The sequence below is a fragment of the Mauremys reevesii genome, linkage group 9 (genome assembly GCF_016161935.1).
Source record: "Mauremys reevesii isolate NIE-2019 linkage group 9, ASM1616193v1, whole genome shotgun sequence".
NCBI classification, from domain to species: domain Eukaryota; kingdom Metazoa; phylum Chordata; order Testudines; family Geoemydidae; genus Mauremys; species Mauremys reevesii.
In genome coordinates this window covers 7,311,535-7,334,620 of record NC_052631.1, presented here as the reverse complement: position 1 = coordinate 7,334,620, position 23,086 = coordinate 7,311,535, and the positions used below count along the sequence as shown (strand labels likewise).

The following is a 23,086-nucleotide window of genomic DNA, read 5'->3' as shown; positions in this document are numbered from 1 at the left end:
CACCCCAAGCAGACCCTTTTCCTGATCCTCAATGCAGTGATAGCCAACAGGAAAGTTTATTCATTCTGAAGTTTACTTATGGGTACACATTTTGTAACTTGAGTAAGCTAAAGTCTAAGAGATGAACTTCCTGGTTAAGGTATTAATGGCACAGAATGACCTGTACTGCTGCTGACATTATACTACTTGGTATTGCATGAAATGTTGGTGAAGCTGAGGATTTTGCCTCTTACAATCACATTATTCTTGGAGCTCTAGGTGTAGTAACTGCATAAACTGACAGGTTTCAGAGTGGTAGCCATGTTAGTTTTTAATCAGCAAAAAGAACAAAGTGGGTTTTAGCCCATGAAAGCTTATGCCCAAATAAATTTGTTAGTCTAAGGTGCCACAAGCACTCCTCGTTCTTTTTGCATAAACTGAGGACATTCAAGCTATTTAGATTGAGTTGATAATTTAAGCTTTTATTTTTAAATAAGAAAGTCTGTTGCCCAAGAGTTTCAAAGGAACCTTAGAAGTATGACCACCAAGTGTAAGGCAGCTGTATCTGCCCATTTTCAGAAACAGCCACAGTCTGAAACAAAAGTGTAGATTAGGTCTGAGTTAAAGTTAGAACAATCTAGCCATTTCATTCAGGGCTGTGAAACATTGTGCCCGGTGCTCTGGAATTAGGTCAACCTATCTGTAGGTGTGGCTAGGTCAATAGAAGAATTCTGTAGACCTAGCTACCACCTCAGAGATGGATTAACCATATCAACTGAAAAATCCCTTCCATTGATGTACAAAGCGTCTACACTACACTGGCAGAGCTGCAGCAGGGTAGCAGTGCTGAGGTCGTGTAGACACGTGTAGACCTCAGAAGGATATATTGCAGCATTTGTCTCAACTAAGGGCTTGGCTACACTTGCAAGTTAGACTGCATTAAAGCAGCTCCGGGCGCCCTAGCTCACTACCCATCCACACTGGCAAGGCACACAGAGCGCTCTGACTCCAGGGCTAGAGCGCTCCTGGTACGCCACTTCGGTGAGGGGAAAAATGTTTGATGTGCCTTGGCTACAACGCCCGGGAGTCAGTGTGAATGAGGTGTTGCATTACTACACTCTGATCAGCCTCCGGAAACATCCCATAATCCCCTTAAATCAAGTGGCCACTCTTGTCATTGTTTTGGAATCACTGCAGGCATGCAGATATGCCCTTTGAAAGCTCCTTTCTGACAGACAGCATTCTTAGCTGCTCCCAGACAAAGCAACCATTAGTGTGGAATGCTGCGTGAGAGAGAAAGAGGCGGGGGGGGGGGGCATCTGTTGCTGTCTGAACTTATGAGACAGCATGCTGACATGCTCTCAGCCCCCCCAAAACCCACTCTCCCCCCACATACATACAACACACTCCCTGTCACACTTCACCCCACCCCTCCTCATTTGTAAAGCACATTGCAGCCACCTGCATGCTGGGATAGCTACCACAATGCACTGCTCTGTGGCCACTGCAAGAGTTGGTAATGTGGCCACACCAGTGCACTTGCAACTGTCAGTGTGGACAGATTGCAGCGCTTTCCCTACTGTGCTCTACAAAGGCTGCTGGTTTAACTCAAAGCGCTCTACATCTGCAAGTGTAGTCATGCCTTAAGTGTAATGAAATGTTTATTCTGAAGACTGATGAAACCTTGACTGACACTAACTAATTTACTGCTGATCAATTTACGCAGAGCAAGCCAGTTATAAGGCCTAGCAGAGTAGTAAATGGCTGACCAGGGTTGCTGGAATGAAGAGGAGTGCCACATCCCCCACCTTTTCACTCAAATTTAGAGTGATTTCTGCACCTTCTTAAAGGGAGTTAGAAATATGCCGCCCTCCCCCAAATACTAATTCACAGATTCTGAGGCCAGAAGGGACCACTGTGATCATATGGTTTGACTTCCTGCGTAACAAGCCATAAAATTTCCCACCAAAAAATTCTTGAATCATCTCTTAATAAAAAAATCCAGTCTTGTTTTAAAAGTTGCATTGATGGAGAATCATCCATAATCCTTGTAAATTGTTTCAGTGATTAATTACTCTGTTAAAAATTTACACCTTAGAGTCTAAATTTGCCTAGCATTGATTTCTAGCCACTGGATTGTGTTGCATCTTTCCCTGCTAGACTGAAGAGCCTATTAAATATTTGTTCCAGCAGCAGTTGCACCAATACCAAATACTGAGGTAAAAAAACAAAAAAACAAAAAAAAACCTACTCCTACTTGAGATTCCCCTGTTTATGCAACCGAGAATTGCATTAACCTTTTTGGCTACAATGCTGCACTGTAGCTCATGGTTAGCTGTTTATCCACCACAACCAAGTTACCTGTCCCCACTGTCACTGTTTCCCACGACAGAGTTCCCCATCTGTAAGTATGGCCTACATTCTTCATTCCTAAACATTTACATTTAGCTACTAAAATGCATTGTTTGCTGGCACACAGTTGACCAAGTGATCCAGATCACTGTGTAGTAGAGACCGGTCCTCTGTTATTTGCCACTTCTTTAGTTGGTGTCACCTGGGACCTTTATCAGTGATACTTTTGTGTTTTCTTCCAGGTCATTGGTAAAAAACATTAAATAGCACAAGACCAAAAACCAATCCCTAAAGGGCCCCACTATAAAAAACCCCACACCCACTCGATTCCCTGTTCACAGGTTATATTTTGAGCTCTATCATCCATCTTTTAAGACACTTAATCTGTCATATTAATTTTATTATTCTAGGGTTTTGGTTTTTTTTATAAATCAAAATGTCATGTGGTACCAAGTCAAAACTCTTTATAGAATTCTAAGTATTACGTCACACTATTAGTTTTATCAACCAAACCTGCAATTTCATCAAGAAACGATTAAGTTATTTCGGCAAGGTCTATTTTCTATGAACCTATACTGATTGACTTTAATTCTTGAACTAAGATCAACCTCCTATATGCCACAAACAAAAACCAGCTCCTATACAGTCAGAGGTGCCAAGAGTCTCAACCTCCTGAACTGCCAGAGGCTGTATGCCCACTGTGACCGTTTTGGGATGCAGTTACATGTCAAATCAATGTACTACTGATTTTTTAAAAAAATCAGAAGTCAGCACAGGAATTTAGCTTAATATCATTTACACTAAGGGTACGTCTTCACTACCAAAGTTAAAGAGCTCCCCCAGTGCCTTAAAAAAAGCCCACCCCCACAAGGGAAGTAGCTCCCAGCACTAGGAGCGCAGCTCCCAGCGCTGGTGCACTGTCTATGCTGGCACTTTACAGCACTGAAACTTGCATTGCTCAGGGGGGTGCTTTTTCACACCCTTGAGCAAGAAAGTTGCAGCACTGTAAAGTGCCAGTGCAGACAAGCCCTTAGACACCCTCCCAGTAGAGATACTCATATCCCGCCACTTCAGCAGAATGCAGGGCACATGCTTGCCTGTAGCTACAGACAGGTGCTGGGTCCAGTATAAGATCTAGTATTTCTAGAGAGGAATAAAGTGTTTGATTGTATTTAATTGAGCCTCAAAGCATTTATTTATTTTATTGGAGTTTGTTTCTCTTGACTCAGATCTCTCTCATTTCAGGCAGAGTCCATAGATAAGGGAAATGTCACTCTGAACTGACTTGTTAATGGTTTACTGCAGAAAAGCCCACTCCCATACAGCACTATAGGTACTGCATTATGTTGTGCTGTTTTTATAAGGAATGGTCTTCCTATATCTGTACAAAACCTAACATGCACTGAATGCTATAATAGTACCTGTTGACTGCGTACATTGAATAGGTATAAAAATCCAATGATCATATCTATGGCTCTTTAATCACATTAGTAAGCCTCATCTCAATTCACAAACCTAATGAAGTATCCTAAAGTGCAGAAACATCACTAAAGCTTCATAAGAAATTAAGAGCATAAGAAGGACCATTGATCTAACTCAGTATGGCCAATCTAGTCCAGTAACCTGGTCTTTCAACAGTGGCCAATGCCAGACTCTTCAATGGGAATTTATCGAGTGATCCATCCCCAGTCATCCAGTCCCACCATCTGGCAATAAGAGTCTCAGGGACACCCAGAGCATGGGATTGCATCCTTACCATTTTGACTAATAGCCATTGATGGACCTATCATTCATGAACTTTAGTTCTTTTTTGAACCCTGTTACAGTTTTGGCTTTCACAACATCCCCAGGCAATGAGTTCCACAGGTTGACTTTGCGTTGTGTGAAGTACTTCCTTTTATTTGTATTAAACCTGTCTATCAATGTCATTGGCTCGTGTTACACGAAAGGATAAATAATCTTTCCTTATTCACCACAGATTTATAATGTGGAATTATGATATTTACTGTCTTCTTATCTAACACTGTTAGCTTTTTTGACAGCTGCTGTAGATTGAGTGGATGTTTTCAGAGAACTATCTGCAATGAATCCAAGATCTCCATCTTCATTTTGTAAGGGATTTCTCTCCCCTCCCATGTGCATTACTTTGCATTTATGAATACAGAATTTCATTTGCCATTGTTGCCCAGTCACCCAGTTTTGCAAGATCCCTTTGTAACTCTTCACACTCTGCTTTGGACTTAACTATCTTGAGTGATTTAGTATCTGCAAATTTTGCCACTTCACGGTTTACCTCTTTTTCCAGATCATTTATAAATATGCCGAACACCACTGGTCCCAGTACAGATCCCTGGGGGTCCCAGCTATTTACTTCTCTCCATTGTGAAAACTGACCATTTATTCCTACCCTTTGTTTCTAGTCTTTTAACCAGTTACTGATCTATGAGAAGACCTTCCCTCTTATTCCACAACTGCTTCAAGTCATGGCATCTTGGATAAGCCAAGACTGGATTAACACTAAATCTATACAGACACTATACCAGCAAAATTTATATTGGAGAGGAATGCAACTTTTTATATTGCCAAAAACCCTTGTGTTGAGGCAGTTCTACTGGAGTGTGTTGGCTGGCATAGCTTATTTTGCTTGGAAACAGGTATAAAGATATTATACTGGTAAAAACTTTTGCTGCTATATGCTGCATCTATGAGTAAACTCTTTCTAGTACTGGCTAGGCTTGAGATTACCACTGGAAACCCAGCTGCTGATTGCCAATGTCATCTATCAGCTTGTACCCACTACATTTACCTCTAACAAAGAGCTACTCTACAGCACCTCACATGGAAGTACATACTTCTCCCTCACCACACACCAGAAACAATGCAATCTAAGATCCCAGACAGATTTGATGCCGTGGTGTAGAGCTGCACTTCTGTATTGTAAGTACCCACAAAGTCAAAACCACGTACTGCAGAATTCTACTACCTACACTAAAGACACAATAAGTTAAAGATGTCTAGCTGCAAGCCATGGCTGCCTTCAACCTTATCAAAGCCTCCAAGGTACAATAGTGCACAGAATGGAAGTTCAGCAAGAGAGTTAAGTAACTTTGGCAACACTAGACTCTACTCTGTACTTGCTGGTGACACTTCAAGTTTCCAAACTATTTGTTCTTGGAAAAGCCTTTGATCACTTTTCTCACTCTACAAAACAGCCAAGATCAGCTATTTGCCAGTGAATCTTCATGTATGCTTACTGGCTTCATAGCCACTAAGAGGTTAACAGACTGAAGACAGCTTTTATCTAGAACAGTCAGCTGCTTTAACACAGATCCAGTTTCTGCAATGCAATTGTTTGCCCTCTTCATTCAATTAGCTCCTTCAAGTCAGATATCTACTCTAACAGCTGCTCTTGTGGCTTAGTCCAGAGAGTAGTACTGCAAAGGTGATAGCAGACAGGACCTTACCAAGTAGTCACAAGAATGTCAATATGCAAATATTTCACAGCTCTAGACTGTTAACCAATGGCCACATAAGGTTCTTCCTACCCATCCCAAATAAGTAAAGGATAGCAAGAGGCAACAAATTGAAGATAATGAACTAGATGTATGTGATGTTCCTAGAACACACCAAGAAAAGAAGCTGAACTACAGTCCCCCGCTTACCTCAAGGAGATCAGAAACAGAGGGGTCTAGAGATGACAAGACTTCCATGGAGAGAGATTAAAAAAATAATCAATCCACAAGTGGAAGAACATAAGATAGCAAATGGTACTGAGTCATGTATTATCTATGCTCAAAGCAATATTTAAATTCAAAAAGTCAACACATTTAGAAAGAGGAAACATTTACTTAACACAGTTTTAGCTTGGGGAACTAACTGCTACATGGTCGCTGCAGGAGAAAAGTTGGGCAGGTTTTTAGAAGGATTAGGCATTCTTATGGGGCAAATGACTATTACATTTTATTCCTAGTCATAATGTAACACAATGCTTAAAGGCATTAGCTATTAAGAAATTTTCCCTGTGGACATGCTATTTTTATATACTTTTCTACTCTGTCACTTGATGCTTCAGGGGATGCAAGTAACCCCAAATATTATTGGACTTAGTGGGTTAGTCTGATCTGGTATGGAAGTTACTTTTTATAAACCCATGCTTTTATAAGCTAGCAAGGTTCTGATCGTGACACAGTGATAATACTTAGTACATTACATATTTAAGGTGTGTACAAACAAGCTTCAACTGCCAAGCAGCAAGGTGGTATGATCTAAAAACAGGACGAGTGACTCCGGGTCAGAAAAGCCAGAATGCTCCTGATCTCTCTAACTTGGCTATTAACAGAATACCATCATAGGTTACATGAAGCACATTTTGAAATAGAGCCTTTGGAAGGCACAGTATCCACAGGCTTGATATCTTTAGCAAGGTTACATCCCAATAGGAAGGGTGTCATTGAGCCTATAAACTATACCATTCAGAAAATTTAACATTGTCAAGTAGCACTGGGACACCTCTGCATTAGCACTATCAGATAATCGGGGTCAAGTTATGATGTTTATGTACATTGTTATTCATACTTGTGACTCAGGTGCACAGCTCCAGAACACAAAGTCAGAGGTGTTTGGATACACTAGGATAAACTTTTTGCAACATGCTGGCAAGATTAATTCAATTGTTATTAATTTGGCCAGTGCTGCTTGTTATCCTCTCCATATACTTTTACTGTTACTTAATATGTAATCAAGAGAAGACAAGACAGTGTTGTGTTTTACAGTAGAGACTGAGTGTATAGCAGACAAAGCGAAGTTTCTCCATCATATTAAAAACACTGATTCAGTGGACTACAGAGATATTCCTAGATGCACAAAGGTAGATCATGGAAAACAAACAGCTCTCTCCACAGCTCATGTCAGAAGTCTCTCCCCATCCCCTCTTCAAGAAGATTCCTAGAAAGCACATCCCAGCCTTAAAAATAATCTCCTCCTTAGGAATTTAATGTGATTTAAGATTATTAGACTATTTTTAAGATTGCCAAAGGAAATACACTTGTTTTGATGAGCATCAGGACCAGATACAACATAGCTAGGACCCTATCAAATTCACGGTTCACTTTGGTCAATTTCATGGTGATTGCATTTTAAAAATCTTAAATTTCATGATTTCAGATATTTAAATCTGAAGTTTCACGGTGTTGTAATTGTAGGGGTCCTGACCCCAAAAGGAGTTGTGGGAGGGTCTCAAGGTTATTGTAGGGGGGTTGTGGTACTGCTACCCTTACTTCTGTGCTGCTGCTGGAGGTGGTGCTGACTTCAAAGCTGGGCAGCCAGAGAGTGGCAGCTGCTGGCTGGGAGCTCAGCTCTGAAGGCAGAGCCACTGCCAGCAGCAGCAGCGCAGAAGTAAGGATGGCATGGCATGGCATTGCCACCCTTACCTCTGCGCTGCTGCCTTCAAAGCTGGGACCTCGGTCAGCAGCTGCAGCCCTACGGCCACCCAGCTCTGAAGGCAGAGCAGAAGTAAGGGTGGCAATACTGTGACCCCCCCCCAAATAACCTTGTGACACCACCACCAACCACCCCCTTTGGGGTCAGGACCCCCAGTTTGAGAAACACCAGTCTCCCATGTGAAATCTGTATAGTATAGGGTAAAAGCACACAAAAGACCAGATTCCACAGTCTGTGATGCATTTTCCATGGCCGTGAATTTGGTAGGGCCTTAAACATAGCAATTCGTGTAGTTTTCTGACCAACACCTTCATTTGTCTGAAATATTCACACTGATGGCTTTAGGTTCTCACTGGTCTGTACAGTGAAACAATCCATCCCGTTAGTAAGAAGCCTAGATACTTATAAGCTTGCCATCTTAGTCAAAATGTCAGCAGCCTTCACTACACTAGAGAAACTAGGACCCATAATCCAACACCAGTGCAGCTCTACTGGTGGCAGAAATGGTGAAGACTGTAGCACAGACAGCATTTAGGCAGTTTTGCCACCATGTTATCCAACACTACACAAAGCTGTTTGGTGGATTACAGATCTTAGCTTTCCTATCTATGATTCCTATATGACCCCATTACCACTAGGTCAGAGTGCCATGCAATCTTTAGCATATTTAACCTCAACACCCCTGCAAGATAGGGAAGCATTACTATTTCCATTTTACAGAAGAACCACCAAGGAGGAGACTACTGTGGCTTGCCCAAGGTCAGGAAGTCTATGGCATAGCAGGGAAATGAACCCAGATCTCCTGTGTCAAAGGTCGGTGCCTTAACTACTGGACAATCCTGCTTAGAACCAGGGGATGTGTCTTCACAAAAGAGCTTAAAAGATTTCATGCCTTTTTCCATAAGTAAAGAAGTAGATGTAAAGCACAAACAGCATGTAGTGGTTAAGAAATGCAGGGGACACAGTTCAGTTGGCTGAAACATTGCTATATTTTGTGATTCATAGCTGTTGGAATCAGAAGGCCCCTATAATGAAAAATCCAAAATGGAGCTAAAGCAAGCTGCTATGCACAAAGCAGAATGACTCAGTCAGAATGAGCAATCCCGTTACTGGGAAACAATCAGCCTTGAGTGACTAACGTTCTGATCTTCTCTTTACACTTTCCGGCTTTTCAAGGTAGCTTGGCCTATGCAGGCCCTATACTTCCTCAGATTTAGCATCCAAGAGAGGCCGAGATAAAGCTCAAGAGATGAGCCATTAAACAACCTACAATACAAGTTATTTATCCTGAAGAATCTTGAAGCAAAGGCCAGCTAGGCTTCATGCTCCATCAGAAACAGATTAAGAAGACCTTTAACCTGAAGAAAAAGCTGTGAAAATGCAGTTCCAATCTGTTACTGGGAATGCAGTTGCCACTGTTGTGTGTGACAAGCCTGAACCTAGAGCTGCCTGTTCTGTAAAGACAACGAAGAATCCTTGTGGCACCTTAGAGACTAATAAATGTATTTGGGCACAAGCTTTCATAGGCTAAAACCTGATGAAGTGGGTTTTAACCCACAAAAGCTTATGCCCAAATAAATGTGTAGTCTTTAAGGTGCCATCGGACTCCTTGTTGTTTTTGAGTTTTGAGGGTCAGTCACATGTCAGTTTCTGTATAGCAGTGCTCAATTAACAGGAACCAGACTCTTCTCAAACCCTCAGACCCAACACATGGCTAGAGACTTACCATCCCTTATAGTTAACAGCAAGTTACTTGGCAGGGATACTCCAACTAACAATTCAGTACAACTACACCCAACAGTGAATACAGCTGAATGCATCCAGAGAAATGCTGGAATTCAAAGGTGGGGAACACAATGGTATGTTCTTAGTCCTTCATATCTACTTATTACATCCATTAGACTAGATCTAACTTCCTGTTTAACACAGACAAAATAATTTAATTTGTATTAAGCCTAATAATTTGAGGCTGACTAAAGCAACTTACAGTAAAGCATTCAATCAGGATTTGATGCCAGCAGGAGGGGTAAATCCACCACTTCCATTGGTGATTTATTAACTGTTGCAACACTCTTACTGAAATTTTCCTAGTGCTCACTGCCAGCTCCAGTGGGGCAGGGATAGGGCGTGCCTTAGCTTTGTATTACTGTTTTAGATTTTTCAGTTTAGCTACTCTCCACATTCTGGAAGGGCACAAGGCCCCACTGGGCAACCTTAACTCTGCATTAGAGTTTTGGGGCATTTAATGTCCTTGTTTTTAAAAAGTGATCTCAGTATACCCTATGCTCCCCTGCCTCCTCCCACTTCTCCTGGCTCCCTCTCGGCCATTACTGCTGCTAAAGACTGTACTGGTGTGTTTTAGCCCCTTCACAATCTTGTCATCTGTCTCTACTTTTCCAGCACAGCCTGGTTCTTCCCCAAATCTGAGCCTAATGTATTGGGAAGAGGTTCTACACAACCATCCGCAGCATAAGTGGATCAGAGAGGTGTGAAGTGACCACGGCCGGCTTTAGCAAGCGCGGGGCCCGATTGGTGGGGATTGTACTCACCGGGCGGCGCTCTGAGTCTTCTAAGCAGCAATCCGAAGTGCCGCTGAACTGTCTGCCTGCTCTCCAGCTGGCGCTAGCAGGGTCATGGGCTTGCCGCGCTCTGGCTGGGCGCAGGGCCCTCTTAGGCGCGGGGCCCGATTCGGGGGAATCGGCCTAAAGCTGGCCCTGGAAGTGACCCCCTTCATTTCATTGAGATGTCTGAACAGAACACCCAGTGGAGAATACAGACCAACAATAGCTCAGAGGTGTTAACTGCTTCACTTGTCTCCGTAGGTGTTCACATCCCCTCTCTGGGGCATTAGTACCCCATGGAGGAAGGAGAGGGGCTAAAACCTCCAGATGATTCCCAGCTCACACATAGCGGTGACCTGTAGCCTTGGTGAGGGCAGGAACCATTTGTTCTATTTCTGCCCCCCAGGGAAGCACATCCCTCTCCAGCCCACAATCAGCAGCCTGAGACCAGTCTGAGAGTCATTTCCACACCATCACCCAGCCAGGCCAGGCTAAAGGGATCAGGGAAGGGGCAGTAGCTTCAAATGGGAAGGGACAATGTGGTGCTGACAGGCACTCCTAACCCCCCCTGCAGCCCACTTGCAGACTCCTACCCTACTCTTCCCCCCCCCCCCCCCGCACCAACTTCCCCAGTCCTGAAGGCACCCCCCCCATACACACCTCTTATAGCAGAGTGAAAATGAAGACACCACCACTCAGTACACTAATTCCCTCCATTTCTCTAGGAGGGAACTAGCAGCTTTCAACTCACTCAATTCCAGGCTCTAAACCAGTGATTCTCAACCCACAGGCTGCTTGCAGCCTAATCAGCACACAGCTGCAACCCATTAGACATCCTCAGGGCCATACAGGTAGTATTGTGTGGATGCGGCCCACATAACCCAGATACCTGCATATGTGGCCCACAGTGGTAAATAGGTTGAGAACTACTGCTCGAAACCCTAATCTCAGTTTCCTGCCATCACCTGAGTAAGAGGAAACATCTGCAGAAGCTACTAGTTCAAAACTTGCCAGAAGATGTGTTTGTTTTCTTCTAGAAAGAAGAGGAATGTAAGTGTTATTAAGGCTGTTATTGTATCCCACTATTATGGAAACTACCATGGACTTTCTTAAAGTAAGCACATGCCAATACTTCTCTCCATCAAAAGGCTAATGGCAGGGGCGGCTCTAGGAATTTGGCCGCCCCAAGCAGGGCGGGCATGCCACAGGGGGCGCGCTGCCGGTCCCGCGGCTCCAGGGGACCTCTTGCAGACACGCCTGCGGAGGGTGCGCTGGGAGGGCGGCAGGTGGCTCCGGCGGACCCTCCGCAGTCATGCCTGCGGGAGGTCTGCTGGTCCCGCGGCTCTGGTGGACCTCCCGCAGGCATGACCGAGGAAGGTCCGCCGGAGCCGCCTGCCGCCCTGCCAGAAAATGCTGCCCCAAGCGCACGCTTGGTGTGCTGGGGTCTGGAGCCGGCCCTGGCTAATGGGTTAGCTTGTATTCTCACTGGCTGGCTTCAGAGAACTCCACTCCTCAGGGAGGACAACAGGGAAGCTGTGTAAAACATCTCCGCTGAAATTCTGAGCCCAGCCTCCTGCCATGAAAAACAGACGTACAGTATAGCCAAACTTCTCTGTGATGCATCCTCACTACACCTTTGAAACTGTAGTCTAAAAGCAAGTCTAGAATTCCTGTCCTGCTTACATTCTACTCAAGTTCCTATACCGTCCTCATCACCATAATAAAACGTACAACTATTACTACCCAGCATAATCAGAAACCCAGAAATACTTCTGTTAGTGCAGCATTAGCAGAGAAAGGTTGAAGTCTTTGTGTATGTCCAGTCATGCTACTACCTATCTTTAAGACAGACATTATGGGCTGTAAGCCATGTACACACATGCACATGCTAGTCTTTACTATGAAGATGTCCCTCCACCAAAGGAGAATGATAGCAGGTAGCAGCAGTTTGTCAAAGCAAACTGGCTCTTGTCTGATGTAGGGCAGCGCTTTTCAAACTGAGGTGTGTGTACCCGTAGGGGTACATGGGCTCTTATCGGGAGTACAAGAGAAAAAATCCTGCAATGGCAGACACCACATTTTATTTAGTAAGACTAGGCAATCTAATCATAGATATATTATGACCTTATCTCAGATGGGGGTATGCGGTAAACTATATTATTTGGAAAAAGATATGCACCCTAAAAAGTCTGAAAACCACTGTTGTAGGTGATCAGAGCAGCACTTGAAGCATAGTTTATCTGGCTACCTTACCGAACAGCTGCCAGAAAGGAAAAGGTCAAGCCTTGGTGGGTATTGCATCCATCTACCAAGTCACTTTAGTTGGTAGTGACCAAAAGCCATCTCCATGTGCAACAGCCCCTTTGCGAAACAAGGTGGTAGCTTCAGTCCAGTTCCTAGTAGCCATCAAGAAGTTTGGCTGGATGAGGAATGAGGCACTTTGGTGGGAGCCCATGGTATTGGGAAAGCTTGCACTGCCCTTACCCAGGCTGTACCTACTCCAGCTAAGAAGTGCTCTGTCTCCATGGGTCCCAAGCCAGTACCCTTCCCCAGCACAAATTGCACATGGATGGAAATGCATGAAAGCTGAAGAGTAACTATTTCCTCTGTATGCATGATACTTACACAGCACTGCTTTTCACCAGCCATGACCTAATCTGGTCTGCTCACTCCCCAAACCATTTTGTGTTTGTTTAGTAGCCTACTAAATTGGTTTGAGCTGTGATTTCCAAGTAACGAGTGAGGTTCCTGAACATTAATAAGCTTATCTGACTAAACAGCCCAAGACCCAGCAGCAGCTAGATGAGGACAGCCCTAGGAAGAATCCAGGAAAATGTTGCCTCTGAGTAGCAATATATTTACAGGAATGAGTCACAAGCAACCCCCATCTCCCACTGAGGCAGGAATTCAGCATTGCATAAAGCATTACATGGTAAAGCAGACTGCTCTTGAAGCCCAGTACAAGTGTGACAGTGGCTGAAAGAGGAAGAGGATTAGTTCAGAGATCTGAGTTAAGCAAATTGAGGTTGCTTAGTAAGCCAATTACTTTCTGGTTAGGGTTCCTATTATCAGATCAGACAATGCCACCCTACAGCCCATAAAGCAGCTGACAAACTAATACTCAAGCACCCAAACTGTCCTGGCAAGTACCTAACATGATCCGATAAGGAGCCCATGAGCTGCACCTGGTTTATGGTGAGGCAACAGACAGCAGCTGCCCTTACAAATATGGAGGCCTAAACCCAGCCAGAGAGATTTGTCTTGAAACTATCAGAGGGGTAGCCATGTTAGTCTGGATCTGTAAAAAGCGACAGAGTGTCCTGTGGCACCTTATAGACTAACAGACGTATTGGAGCATTATCTTTGCGTCCTATGAAGTGCGTATTCACCCACGAAAGCTCATGCTCCAATACGTCTGTTAGTCTATAAGGTGCCACAGGACTCCGCCTTTGTCTTGAAAAAGTGACAAACACCACTGGAGTTTCAGGGACAATACCCTGGTTTTAAGTCCAGCTCAGTAAGTCCTCAGAGCAGGAAGGCAGGGAAAAGAGTACTGGGATTTCTATCTGACTTGAGGGTGCCATGTTTCATATAATCAGTCTGTGGACAGAGGGGTCTGTTTGAAGCACTACTTCCAGGGATAAAGAGCTTTCTGCTTCTCTCTGCTCTAGACTGCTGCCTGGAGATGTGGGAAAATAGATTTTCAATATCCTACCCCTTCTTTAGCCTCTGATTTTGAAGTTTTCTCCCCAAAACTAGCTTCAGCTTCTCCCTTCAGTGCTGCTCATAAGTTTTCCAATCAGCAGTGTGAAGTGAACAGCCGAGTTTCATTGCTGCTTTTAGGGTTCTAAAAAGCAACAGTCGAATCTTTCATTTCTCACTGCTGTTGCTTAACAAAGCTCTGAGAAGCAGAAAGATGTACTAACATCTCATGAAAATGAGTTAATCTTCCAAGGGGGATGGAATGTAAGATAGAAACATAGATTTGGGGTTTAAGTGAATGCTTAGACTTCAGAAAATGGATGGTTTAGGCCCCCAACTCACCAGGGAAAGCTTCCTATTGCCAAGTGAACAAGTGTACTTTGAGTCCTGGGTCCCATCATGCTTTTAGATTAATACTTCTAGATTAATTGCTCTCCTGCTGGGATCAAGATGAAATGCTGCTTACTGGGACCTGTAGTCTCTGTTGGTCACCTCTCTGCATTAAAGAGAAAGGAAGCTGCAGGCTGTATGGTACAAGTCTTTATGATGAATTTAGCACCCTGAACTCTCTTTTATTCATCCTTAGTCTAAGAGAAGAGATGTTGTCTTTCATTCCAACACCAATGCACCGCATATCCAGTCATTTACTTCTCAACTTCTCATGCTGCAAGCCATCCATAACCCCAAGGGTCTATCTTTTATAAGAGAAATCCTATATTTCCCATTCTGGGCATTCCTGGGCAGAGAGGTTTCCTGATCTCTTTCAAAGGACATCTCCCCAACCGCCCTGAAAGGAAACTTTGGCTCCAAGAAACAGACAACACTGAGGTACTAGTTACCAGGGATGGAGCCCTTACAATACAAGACAAGTGATGCTGCCTTCTACCAAAGCAACATACACAAAAAATTAGAGAAAGACAGTTTGGTAGCATCACACCAGATGAGAGACCAGACTGCTAACAAAGCTTTCAGGGACAAGTAATGTTCCTGCTAATTGATCAGAATGGCAGCAGCTCTACTTCTTAAGGAGCCCAAGTAAACCTTTTCTAATAAGGCTGTGGCTTGGTCTACATTTTAAACTTATACCAGCATAGTTATATCAGTCAAGACTGTGCAAAATCCACTCACCCCATCAACACAGCTATGCCAACACCCCCCACCCCCCGAGTAGATGAATCTAGGCTGACAGAAGAGTGCTTCTTTCTGATTGCATAGCTAATGTCCGTTTGGGGAGGTGGCATTCCTACACAAGCAAAAAAACTCCCATTAGGGGCCCACAGCAGCATAGCTATGCCAACACAGACTCTTCAGTGTAAACACAGCCTGTAACTACACAGAATGTGTGCTCAATAAGAAGGCCCCCTAATATCCCAGACCTTTGGAATGCACAAGGCATTCAGGTTTCCCTACCTGGAAAGGTTCCAGGTTCTGCTTTTGGGCAGCCCGAAGGTAAAGTTTCACCGCAGTCTATGGTGCTGATGAGATAAGAGTAGTGATCAAAAAGCCTATAGCTTAAAATAGGAAAGAGAGATCAGAGAAGATTAGCTTCCTAGTGGGGAGAGAAGTTAATAACAATCGCCTGATAAACAGACACTGGGTTTCCTGCAACTGTACAGAATCCAAAAGCCCAGAGAAAGGAAATGGGAATGCAGTGGAAGAGCTGTGTGATAAGGGCCTAATTTTCAGTCTCGGAACAACAATTTACAGTTACCAGAGCTAATAATGCCTCAGCCCAATAGGCTTTACACAGTGATTCTCAAACTTTTGTATTGGTGACCCCTTTCACACAGCAAGCCTCGAGTGCGACCCCCCTTATAAATTAAAAATACTTTTAAATATATTTAACACATTATAAATGCTGGAGGCAAAGCGTGGTTTGGAGTGCAGGCTGACAGCTCATGACCCCCCCCCCATAATAACCTCACAACCCCCTGATGGGTCCCACCCCCAGTTTGAGAACCCCTGGCTTTACAGAAAGAAGCTGCAATCCATGAGCCAACTAATTCATGCTTACATCAATAATGCAGATAATTTTGGGGATGGAGTACTTCTGATCCCCTTATGAGGCTTTTGCTCACTTTAACCTGTCATGTTAGATTACACCACACCACCTTCAAGAAAGAGCTACATATCCTGACTTAATTCCCATTTCATTCAAGCACTTTCAGCTGAATAATCAATGCTAAGATGACTCATAATAGTTTGTTGCCATGACAGGTGTTTCAGATGGATCACCAATAACCAGCTGGTACCCCACAGCAACAGTGTTTTAGCATTTGAAGGGGAGTGTCAAATATCCTCATTGGTAGGTGAGAACAGAGTGTATGTGAATTCCGGAGAACAGATTACAGATATTAGCATTTAGCGCTCAATATCTTTGACTTACCACTATACAGGCCTAAGGGGGAGCACCCCAGCTGTTTAACAACTGCCCAGCAACCCTATACAACAAGAAAGGAATAATTCTATGCAACTGGAACTGCGGGAGATTTTTAGTGAGCCAGACTAGAATTTACACAGGATGCACAAGAAAATAGCCCATTAGGTACAAAAGGAAAAGTGGCCTGCATAGCATAGCAAAGAGTCAGGAGATCATAACCACCACCGGACCTTGGTTTTATCTCTTCTCTTGAGCATACTGCCTCTTACCATACTCAGTATCACAGCGGAGCAATGGGCTGTATGCAGACACAGCAGAAAAGCCACCCTCACCGCTTCCTGCGGTACTTGTTTTCTCCTTGGAGTCTCCCACCCAAGTGCTGACCCAGCCAGGTGCTGGTTAGCTCAACATCTGTTAGTCCCAGCACAAGGTATTTATAGCCACAAGCCAAGTTCTCACCCACCCCAAACCAAGGATGGAGAGAGTCTTTTCCTTGCAGCTTCTCCCAGGTCAGGGGTGAGCCAACCAAGGAGCCATCAGACTTCCTTATCTAAAGCACTTGGCTGGGAAAAATAATGAAACACAAGAAACCCAGAGACAGGGTCTCTCCCTCCCTCGCACCCCCTTCCCAAATGCAGAGTCTATTTCTCCCCCACAATACAGCATCACCCCTTCTCTCGCACACTCCTTCGAGACACAGCATGTATTCCCCCCCACCACACACACCAAAATACAAGGTCTCGCCCTCCCTTGCACCCCCCCCCCAGATATAAGGTCTATATCCCCCCCAGAATGATTCCACACACCCCAGATATAAGGTCTATTTCCCCTCAAAATACAGGGTGTCTCCCTCCCCTGCCCCCTAGATGCGGGGTCTATTCCCCCCAGTCTCTCCCCATGGTGCCCCCCGCCCAGATACCGGGGGAGCCCTACCCCCACCAGCTCACGCCAAGCCGGCACCCACCACAGGACACGGGGGAAGCGGGGAGCTCGCTCGCCGCCCCAGCCCCCAGGGCAGCACCTCGCTGCCAGGCAGGCAGGCGGGGCGGGGCAGGCTGTGACCCACGCCCCGAGGCCAGAGCCCCGCGGGGCGGGCGGGCGGCTCCCGAGAGGGGCTCCCCACCCCGCCCTGACGGGAGCTCACCCCCTATCCCGGCCCACAGGGCCCCTGAGATGAGGCACCCGCCCAGACAGCCCGGGGCAGGGGAGGGCCCCGGGAGCCGCTGCCCGACCTCACCTGCCAGTGGTGCCTCAGCTCGCTCTCGCGCCCTCTCTCCGCCCAGTCCCCAAGATGGCGGCTACTCACCCCTCCCTAAGGCGCCCCCCCCCATTACTGCAGAGCCGCCGCCTCCGCGCATGCCCAACCCACGCCCAGCAGCCTCTGCGCATGCGCCTCCAGGAGGGCGGGGGGGGCGAGAAGGGAGAAGCGCGCAGACCGAGGACGCGAAAACTTCATGTCCCAGTATGCACCGCGACAGCTTGAGCCGCGCGGCGTCAGAGGCTACTCGCACTGCACACTGGGATTTGTAGTCTCCACGGCCAGACCGCCGCGTCGGAGACCGTAGACCCCCAGAAGGGGGCGTTGCATGCTGGACCGCGCCAGCGGGCTGAGTTCGAGCCCGAGGTTGGGGAAATGTCCCGCAAATCCAGAGGGTTGGGCTGCGGCCACGGGGCTCTATCGGGGTAGGAGGCACCCCCTTATTCCCAGAGTTGGGGTGCAGCCTGCGGGCCCCAGTCAACGTGGCAGCTGTAGCGCTGGCCCCCAGTAAGCGGTGGGATGGGGCAGCAGCAGCCACATGGCACCTGTGGGTGTCTCGAGGGGTTGGGGTGTGGAGCCCCATCAGTGCAGGCACTTTAATGCCACTCCCAAGCTTATAGAATCCCTCCCAGCCAAAGCCCTGCTGGCACTTGCACTTGCCTGACAGCTGGGAGCTGCACCAGCTTTCTTTCTTCACATTGGGAAACTGAGGCACAGATTGGCAAAATGATTCACCCCATAATTCACCTTCCCCACCACCTCACTCTCTCCCCCAACATTCACTAATCAAATAATGAGATTAGCTTAAAAAACTGTGAGGTTAAAGAGGTTCTTTTTATTTGCCTTCTGGCTTTTGAGACTTTAATGTCTCGGGCCCATGTTTAGGCTTTGGTTCGCACCCCTGAGGGCTTTAAAAAAAATAAAGCTGAGATTCTGACAAAGTCACATGCCTCCAGAAGCTGGGGCTTCAAGTTTAAACACCAGCTATTGCAAGAGTTGGCAACTCTCCTAATTTCTGTCACCCTTCTGCCTCATTTGTCCCATCCAGAGCCTGGAAAAAGCCCTAAAATGTCCAAAGGGACCAGTTCATCCCGAGCCTGCTGTATTTGCAATAGGACACATTCTCTTCTATGATGCTATTAAAGATAAAGGTATCAAAGGTAGGAAGCCAAGTTGAGTTGGAGCCAGAACTGCAGTCACATAGAGGAGACAGGTGGGAGGTGTTGAGGCTGTCTGCATTTGGAAAGCTTTACTAGTACAGCTATACCTGTACTATAATCATCAAGGTGCTCCTAGCATAGACACAGGCACAGTTTATACTGGCAAAACTTCACTTTTGGCAGCATAGCTTATTCTATCCCCCTGAGCCAAATAAGCCATCCCACCAGAAGCAGGGTTTTGCAGGTATAACCACACCAAAACTAGGAGCTTTTTCCACACCCCTCACACTGCCGGCCGAACAGTTATGCTAGCAGAAATGTGTAGTGTAGAGCCTGCTGTATACTGAACCCCATACATGTCTGAGGGGTGGGGGTTGCTACTGAAATCCATTTATTCCCATGCATCCACAGATGATTTGGGGGAGGGAGGGGGAAGAGGTTATTCACCCATCCCCCTTCAATTCTATGGGCATTGCATTAGCTTCCCTCTATTTAAGACAGGCCTAAGAAGAAAGATTAGATCAAGCCCTGCAGTTTAGGTTTTAGTTAAGAGAAATGTCACAGCTTCATTTTCCTAATGACCTTCATCAGGGCACACATTTGAAAATATACCACAGCCCTGCGGGTTGGGCCTCAGCGAGTATGAGAGTCTCTTTCTGTTGGAGCAGCAGCAGTATAGGACAGACAGTGACTGTTCACTTGCCAGAGCCGGAAACATCTGGGAAGAACTCCTCAGGAAATGAATAGGATCAAGCATTCTAGGCCTCAGCAACGAGGGAAGCCTGCTGCAGGCCAGCCACACCAGCCCGAGACACAGGACAGCAGAGGAATAAAAACAGGAGCCAGGATTCCAATAAAACTATGTTTATAAATAAAAACAAGGAAGATTGGTTTTGTTTTTATAAAACCCAGCGGGCAGGGGGAGGAGCCAGGCCAATGCCAGGATGATGAGTTGGCTGGAAGGCAGGGGAGGATGGTAGGTGGCAGCATGAGCTGGCAGGATGGCACACTGGGGCAGGATAGTGGATATTAGACAGGCTGGCACCAGGGTAGATATGAAGGATTATGCACAGTAGATGCACTGGTAGCAGGGTAGGGAGCTAGGAGAATGGACGACTGTAGAAGCGCTGGTGCTGCGATAGAGGGGTAGGAGGATGGCACACAGGGCAGGATGGCTGGTGCTGGGATGGCAGACAGGGCAGAATAGGGGGCAGTAGATGAGCTGGTGCCAGGTGTAAGATATATTTCACCTGCTAAGAAGAAGAACCACAACTCCAAGGAGTTTACACTGTTGCAGAGGAAGCTGTTGCACGGCAGCGAGAGGACCCAGGGAGGAAAGGGAGACTGTGGCAAAGCCCCCCATTGGCTGCGGTGCAGCTTAGCGTACCAGGTACTGTCTCGTGCACTAGCCCGTTACCCAAGATAGCCTCTCTGTCATTCCAGCATCAGGCAGGAGGAGCAGGGCTCTGAGAGATTCCAGGAGGCCGAGGGAGAAAAAGGGAACTTTTCTCTAACAGCTCAACTCACTGCTGTCCTCCACAGGGAGAGGGCCCAGGCCCTGCACACATGCCACAGGCAGGGGCTGCAGTGCTACATCACAGAAGGGGGCGGCCTCTCAAGTAGGGACTGTCACAGCAGGGCCAAGGCTGTCACTCTCCAGTCCCCTTGGAGCCTGGTCCGTCCCCACCCCTCCCTCGTCCATGGAGAAGATGAGGACAGGAAGCCCCTTACCCCTCTAGAACAATGGAGGGAGGCAGCAAACGCAGGGGAACTTGCTATTGTGCTCACCCCCACTCTGGAAACACCACAGCTGCCCCTTTCTCAGCTTCTTACCCCATCCTCTTGCTCTGCTTAGACCTAATAGCTTCTGCACCTTGAGCCTGCTGCTAAGCACCAGTGTAGGAGAGTACAGCCAGTAGCTGATGGCCCCAGCTACACACAGCAGGCCTGGATGGCGCATGCTCTGTGGCCATGGAATGGGTAGTCAGGTTCCATGGTCATGCAGGGGGTGGGAGAGGCACGGAGGGGCTGCCTAGACTAAAGGCACATTTTCAGAGCTAGACACCCGCACTTGCAGAGGGTGCAAATGAAACCCTCCCATTCAGCCAAATCCACACCCCGCAGCTCATGGGCACAAGCAGAGCCTTGAGTAATGGATGGTAGGTATTTCAGCAACTTCAGGCTCCGGATGCTGGCCTGCACCTCCTATGGGAGTTAATGACCCAACAGCACTCAGTCAAGAACAGAACCTCATTAGTGTACTGCCTCCAAACCCAACTGGGGCCTTGCCACAGGGGTGCACTGCGTTTAATGCTATACAGAGAGTAACAGACCCTGGCCCAAGCCTGACCATGTTGTGGTGGAGTGTGGGAACAAGGCGTGGTACCCTCCCAGCTGGGGCCTCACCTTCTCCACTCCCCAGAGGCACTGAAGCCATGGAACATTCATGCCATTGGCCAGGAGATGGCTACATTTATTGATCTGAACACACACAAGGCTGGAGCTGGCCCTGCTCCCCTCTCAGGGTTGTGGAGGGAACGGGGGGGGCGTCGTCAGCTAGTGGGAAAGAAGCCATCTTCAGCACCGTACGTGCCCAGCGCCCTTGGGGCTTCGTGTCCTCCTCTGTTGGGCCAAGCTGCCATGCCATGCTCCAGCTCTCACCCCTGCGGGCGGCAAGCTCAGAGGAAGTCAAACACCCCGTAATTCTTTGCTGCTTGACAGAAGAAACACAAAAGGGTGAAAAGAAAGAGGAGACGTTTAGGGTGGAAGGAGTGAGGTGGCAGCGGCAGCTACACACGGGCGAGCAGCACAGGCACCAGGATGGATGCGGGTTAATGGGGTTAGAGATGGGGGTTAGGGGCTTGCACAAGCAGCAGCAACTTGCCTCTGCACACATGAGTCCGGAGGTGGGCTGGGCCGGGCAGGGCTCGGCTCAGCAAGGCCTGCTGGCCCCCGCCTCCACGCCACAGGAGTAGGGATTAAAATCAAGGTTTAGTTCAGTTTATTTTTCCCTTTTTTAGTTATCAAGACAAAAAAAACAAAGTGAAGCCAGGGCTGTTCCTAGAAGACAAACCGACGAGGGCAGCAGACAGACAGGGGGACGGGTGCTTCACATGACATCCACAAAGAACTCACTGGGGTTGCCCATGGCCATTCGGAACGACTGTCTACTGGCCGTCAGTTCAGGGGGCACAGAGGCCAGGTCACGGCCCGGCGGGGCTCCTGGGGGCCCCAGGGCAGAAGGCGGCGGAGGCATCAGCAGCATGGGCGGGCTGTAGAGGGGTGGCAGGCCAGGCGGCCCATACGACTGCTGGCTGCGGATGCTGTGAGCTAGGGAGTGCTGGCTGCGCTGGCTGTGCTGGCTGGCTGGCACCGAGCGCTCACTGGCCGCCCGCTCCCGCCGCATACTGCTCCGGGTGGTGTGGTCCGACTCACTGCCACTGCCGCCCGACTTGGACTCGCCAGGCTTCGGGTCTCTCTCCTTTCTCCTCTCACTGCCGCTGCGGTTCGAACCGCTGCTGCGACTTCCTGCAAGAAGCCCAAGGCATGGTTAGGGAATGGCCCCGACAACATGCAGCCCCAGCCGGCACAGCAGGGGAAGGGAGAGACTGGAATAAAAGGAGCCTCCCCGAAGCCAAGGCCACAACATGTGGCCTTGGGAAAAACTGCAGAGCGGAACCAGCCAGACCCCAGCCAGGAAGGGCAGAAGCAGCCAAAGCCATGCCCCCTCTCCCTTCCCTTTTCTTTCCATGTAGCTGATGCCTCTGAACCAGCTCTCCCCACTGAATAAAAACTAAACATTTAAAAAAATCACAGAAGTAACATGCCATTTGCTGCCATCACATTGTTTACTCTGCTTGTGTGTTCTACCCCTTCCTCCACCCCGTGTCTGTCTAGTGTATTTAGATTGTAAGATCTTCAGGGCCAGGACTCTCTGCTACTCCGTATTTGGACAGGCCTAGGCTCGGTCTTGGGTGGTCCTCAGGCACTACCATAATACACCTGACCAATGAGAGCTCTCAGCCCCAGGACAGGGCACCACTGCAGCAAAGCTGGCCTCCTTTCAAACCCTGCCCTCTAGCCTACCAGAGGCTCCGTGACAGGAGGCATCATACTCTGGTTCCATCATGCCCAGGATCTAGCCTGTGGCCCTGGTCTATACTTGATGCTTCAAAGCAGCTCTGCAATGCACCTGCCCAACTGTGCTGTATGAAAGTGAATGAGACGGGGGTGGGGGGAGACATATTCCTCGTTC

General features: G+C 47.3%; 2 protein-coding genes across 7 annotated transcripts in view; both read right to left on the bottom strand.

Annotated features, from left to right (window-relative positions):
• Positions 1–17,717, bottom strand: part of AP2M1 (adaptor related protein complex 2 subunit mu 1) — a 42,548-nt gene extending 24,831 nt beyond the window's left edge. For both annotated transcript variants that reach the window (XM_039487565.1, XM_039487566.1), the window contains exon 1: positions 17,651–17,717. The gene's annotated coding sequence lies outside the window, so the exon portion shown is untranslated. The remainder of the gene's footprint in view (positions 1–17,650) is intronic.
• Positions 17,718–19,679: 1,962 nt separating this feature from the next.
• Positions 19,680–23,086, bottom strand: part of DVL3 (dishevelled segment polarity protein 3) — a 44,316-nt gene continuing 40,909 nt past the window's right edge. For 4 of the 5 annotated variants that reach the window (XM_039487560.1, XM_039487562.1, XM_039487564.1 and 1 more), the window contains exons 16-17: positions 21,967–22,359; positions 19,680–21,541 (exon numbers count right to left, since the gene is read on the bottom strand). In XM_039487560.1, coding sequence (XP_039343494.1) covers positions 21,510–21,541; positions 21,967–22,359 — 425 coding nt within the window. In that variant the 3' untranslated portion in view covers positions 19,680–21,509. Of the gene's footprint in view, positions 22,360–23,086 lie in introns of all 5 variants that reach the window. The other variant, XM_039487561.1, reaches the window with a different exon arrangement.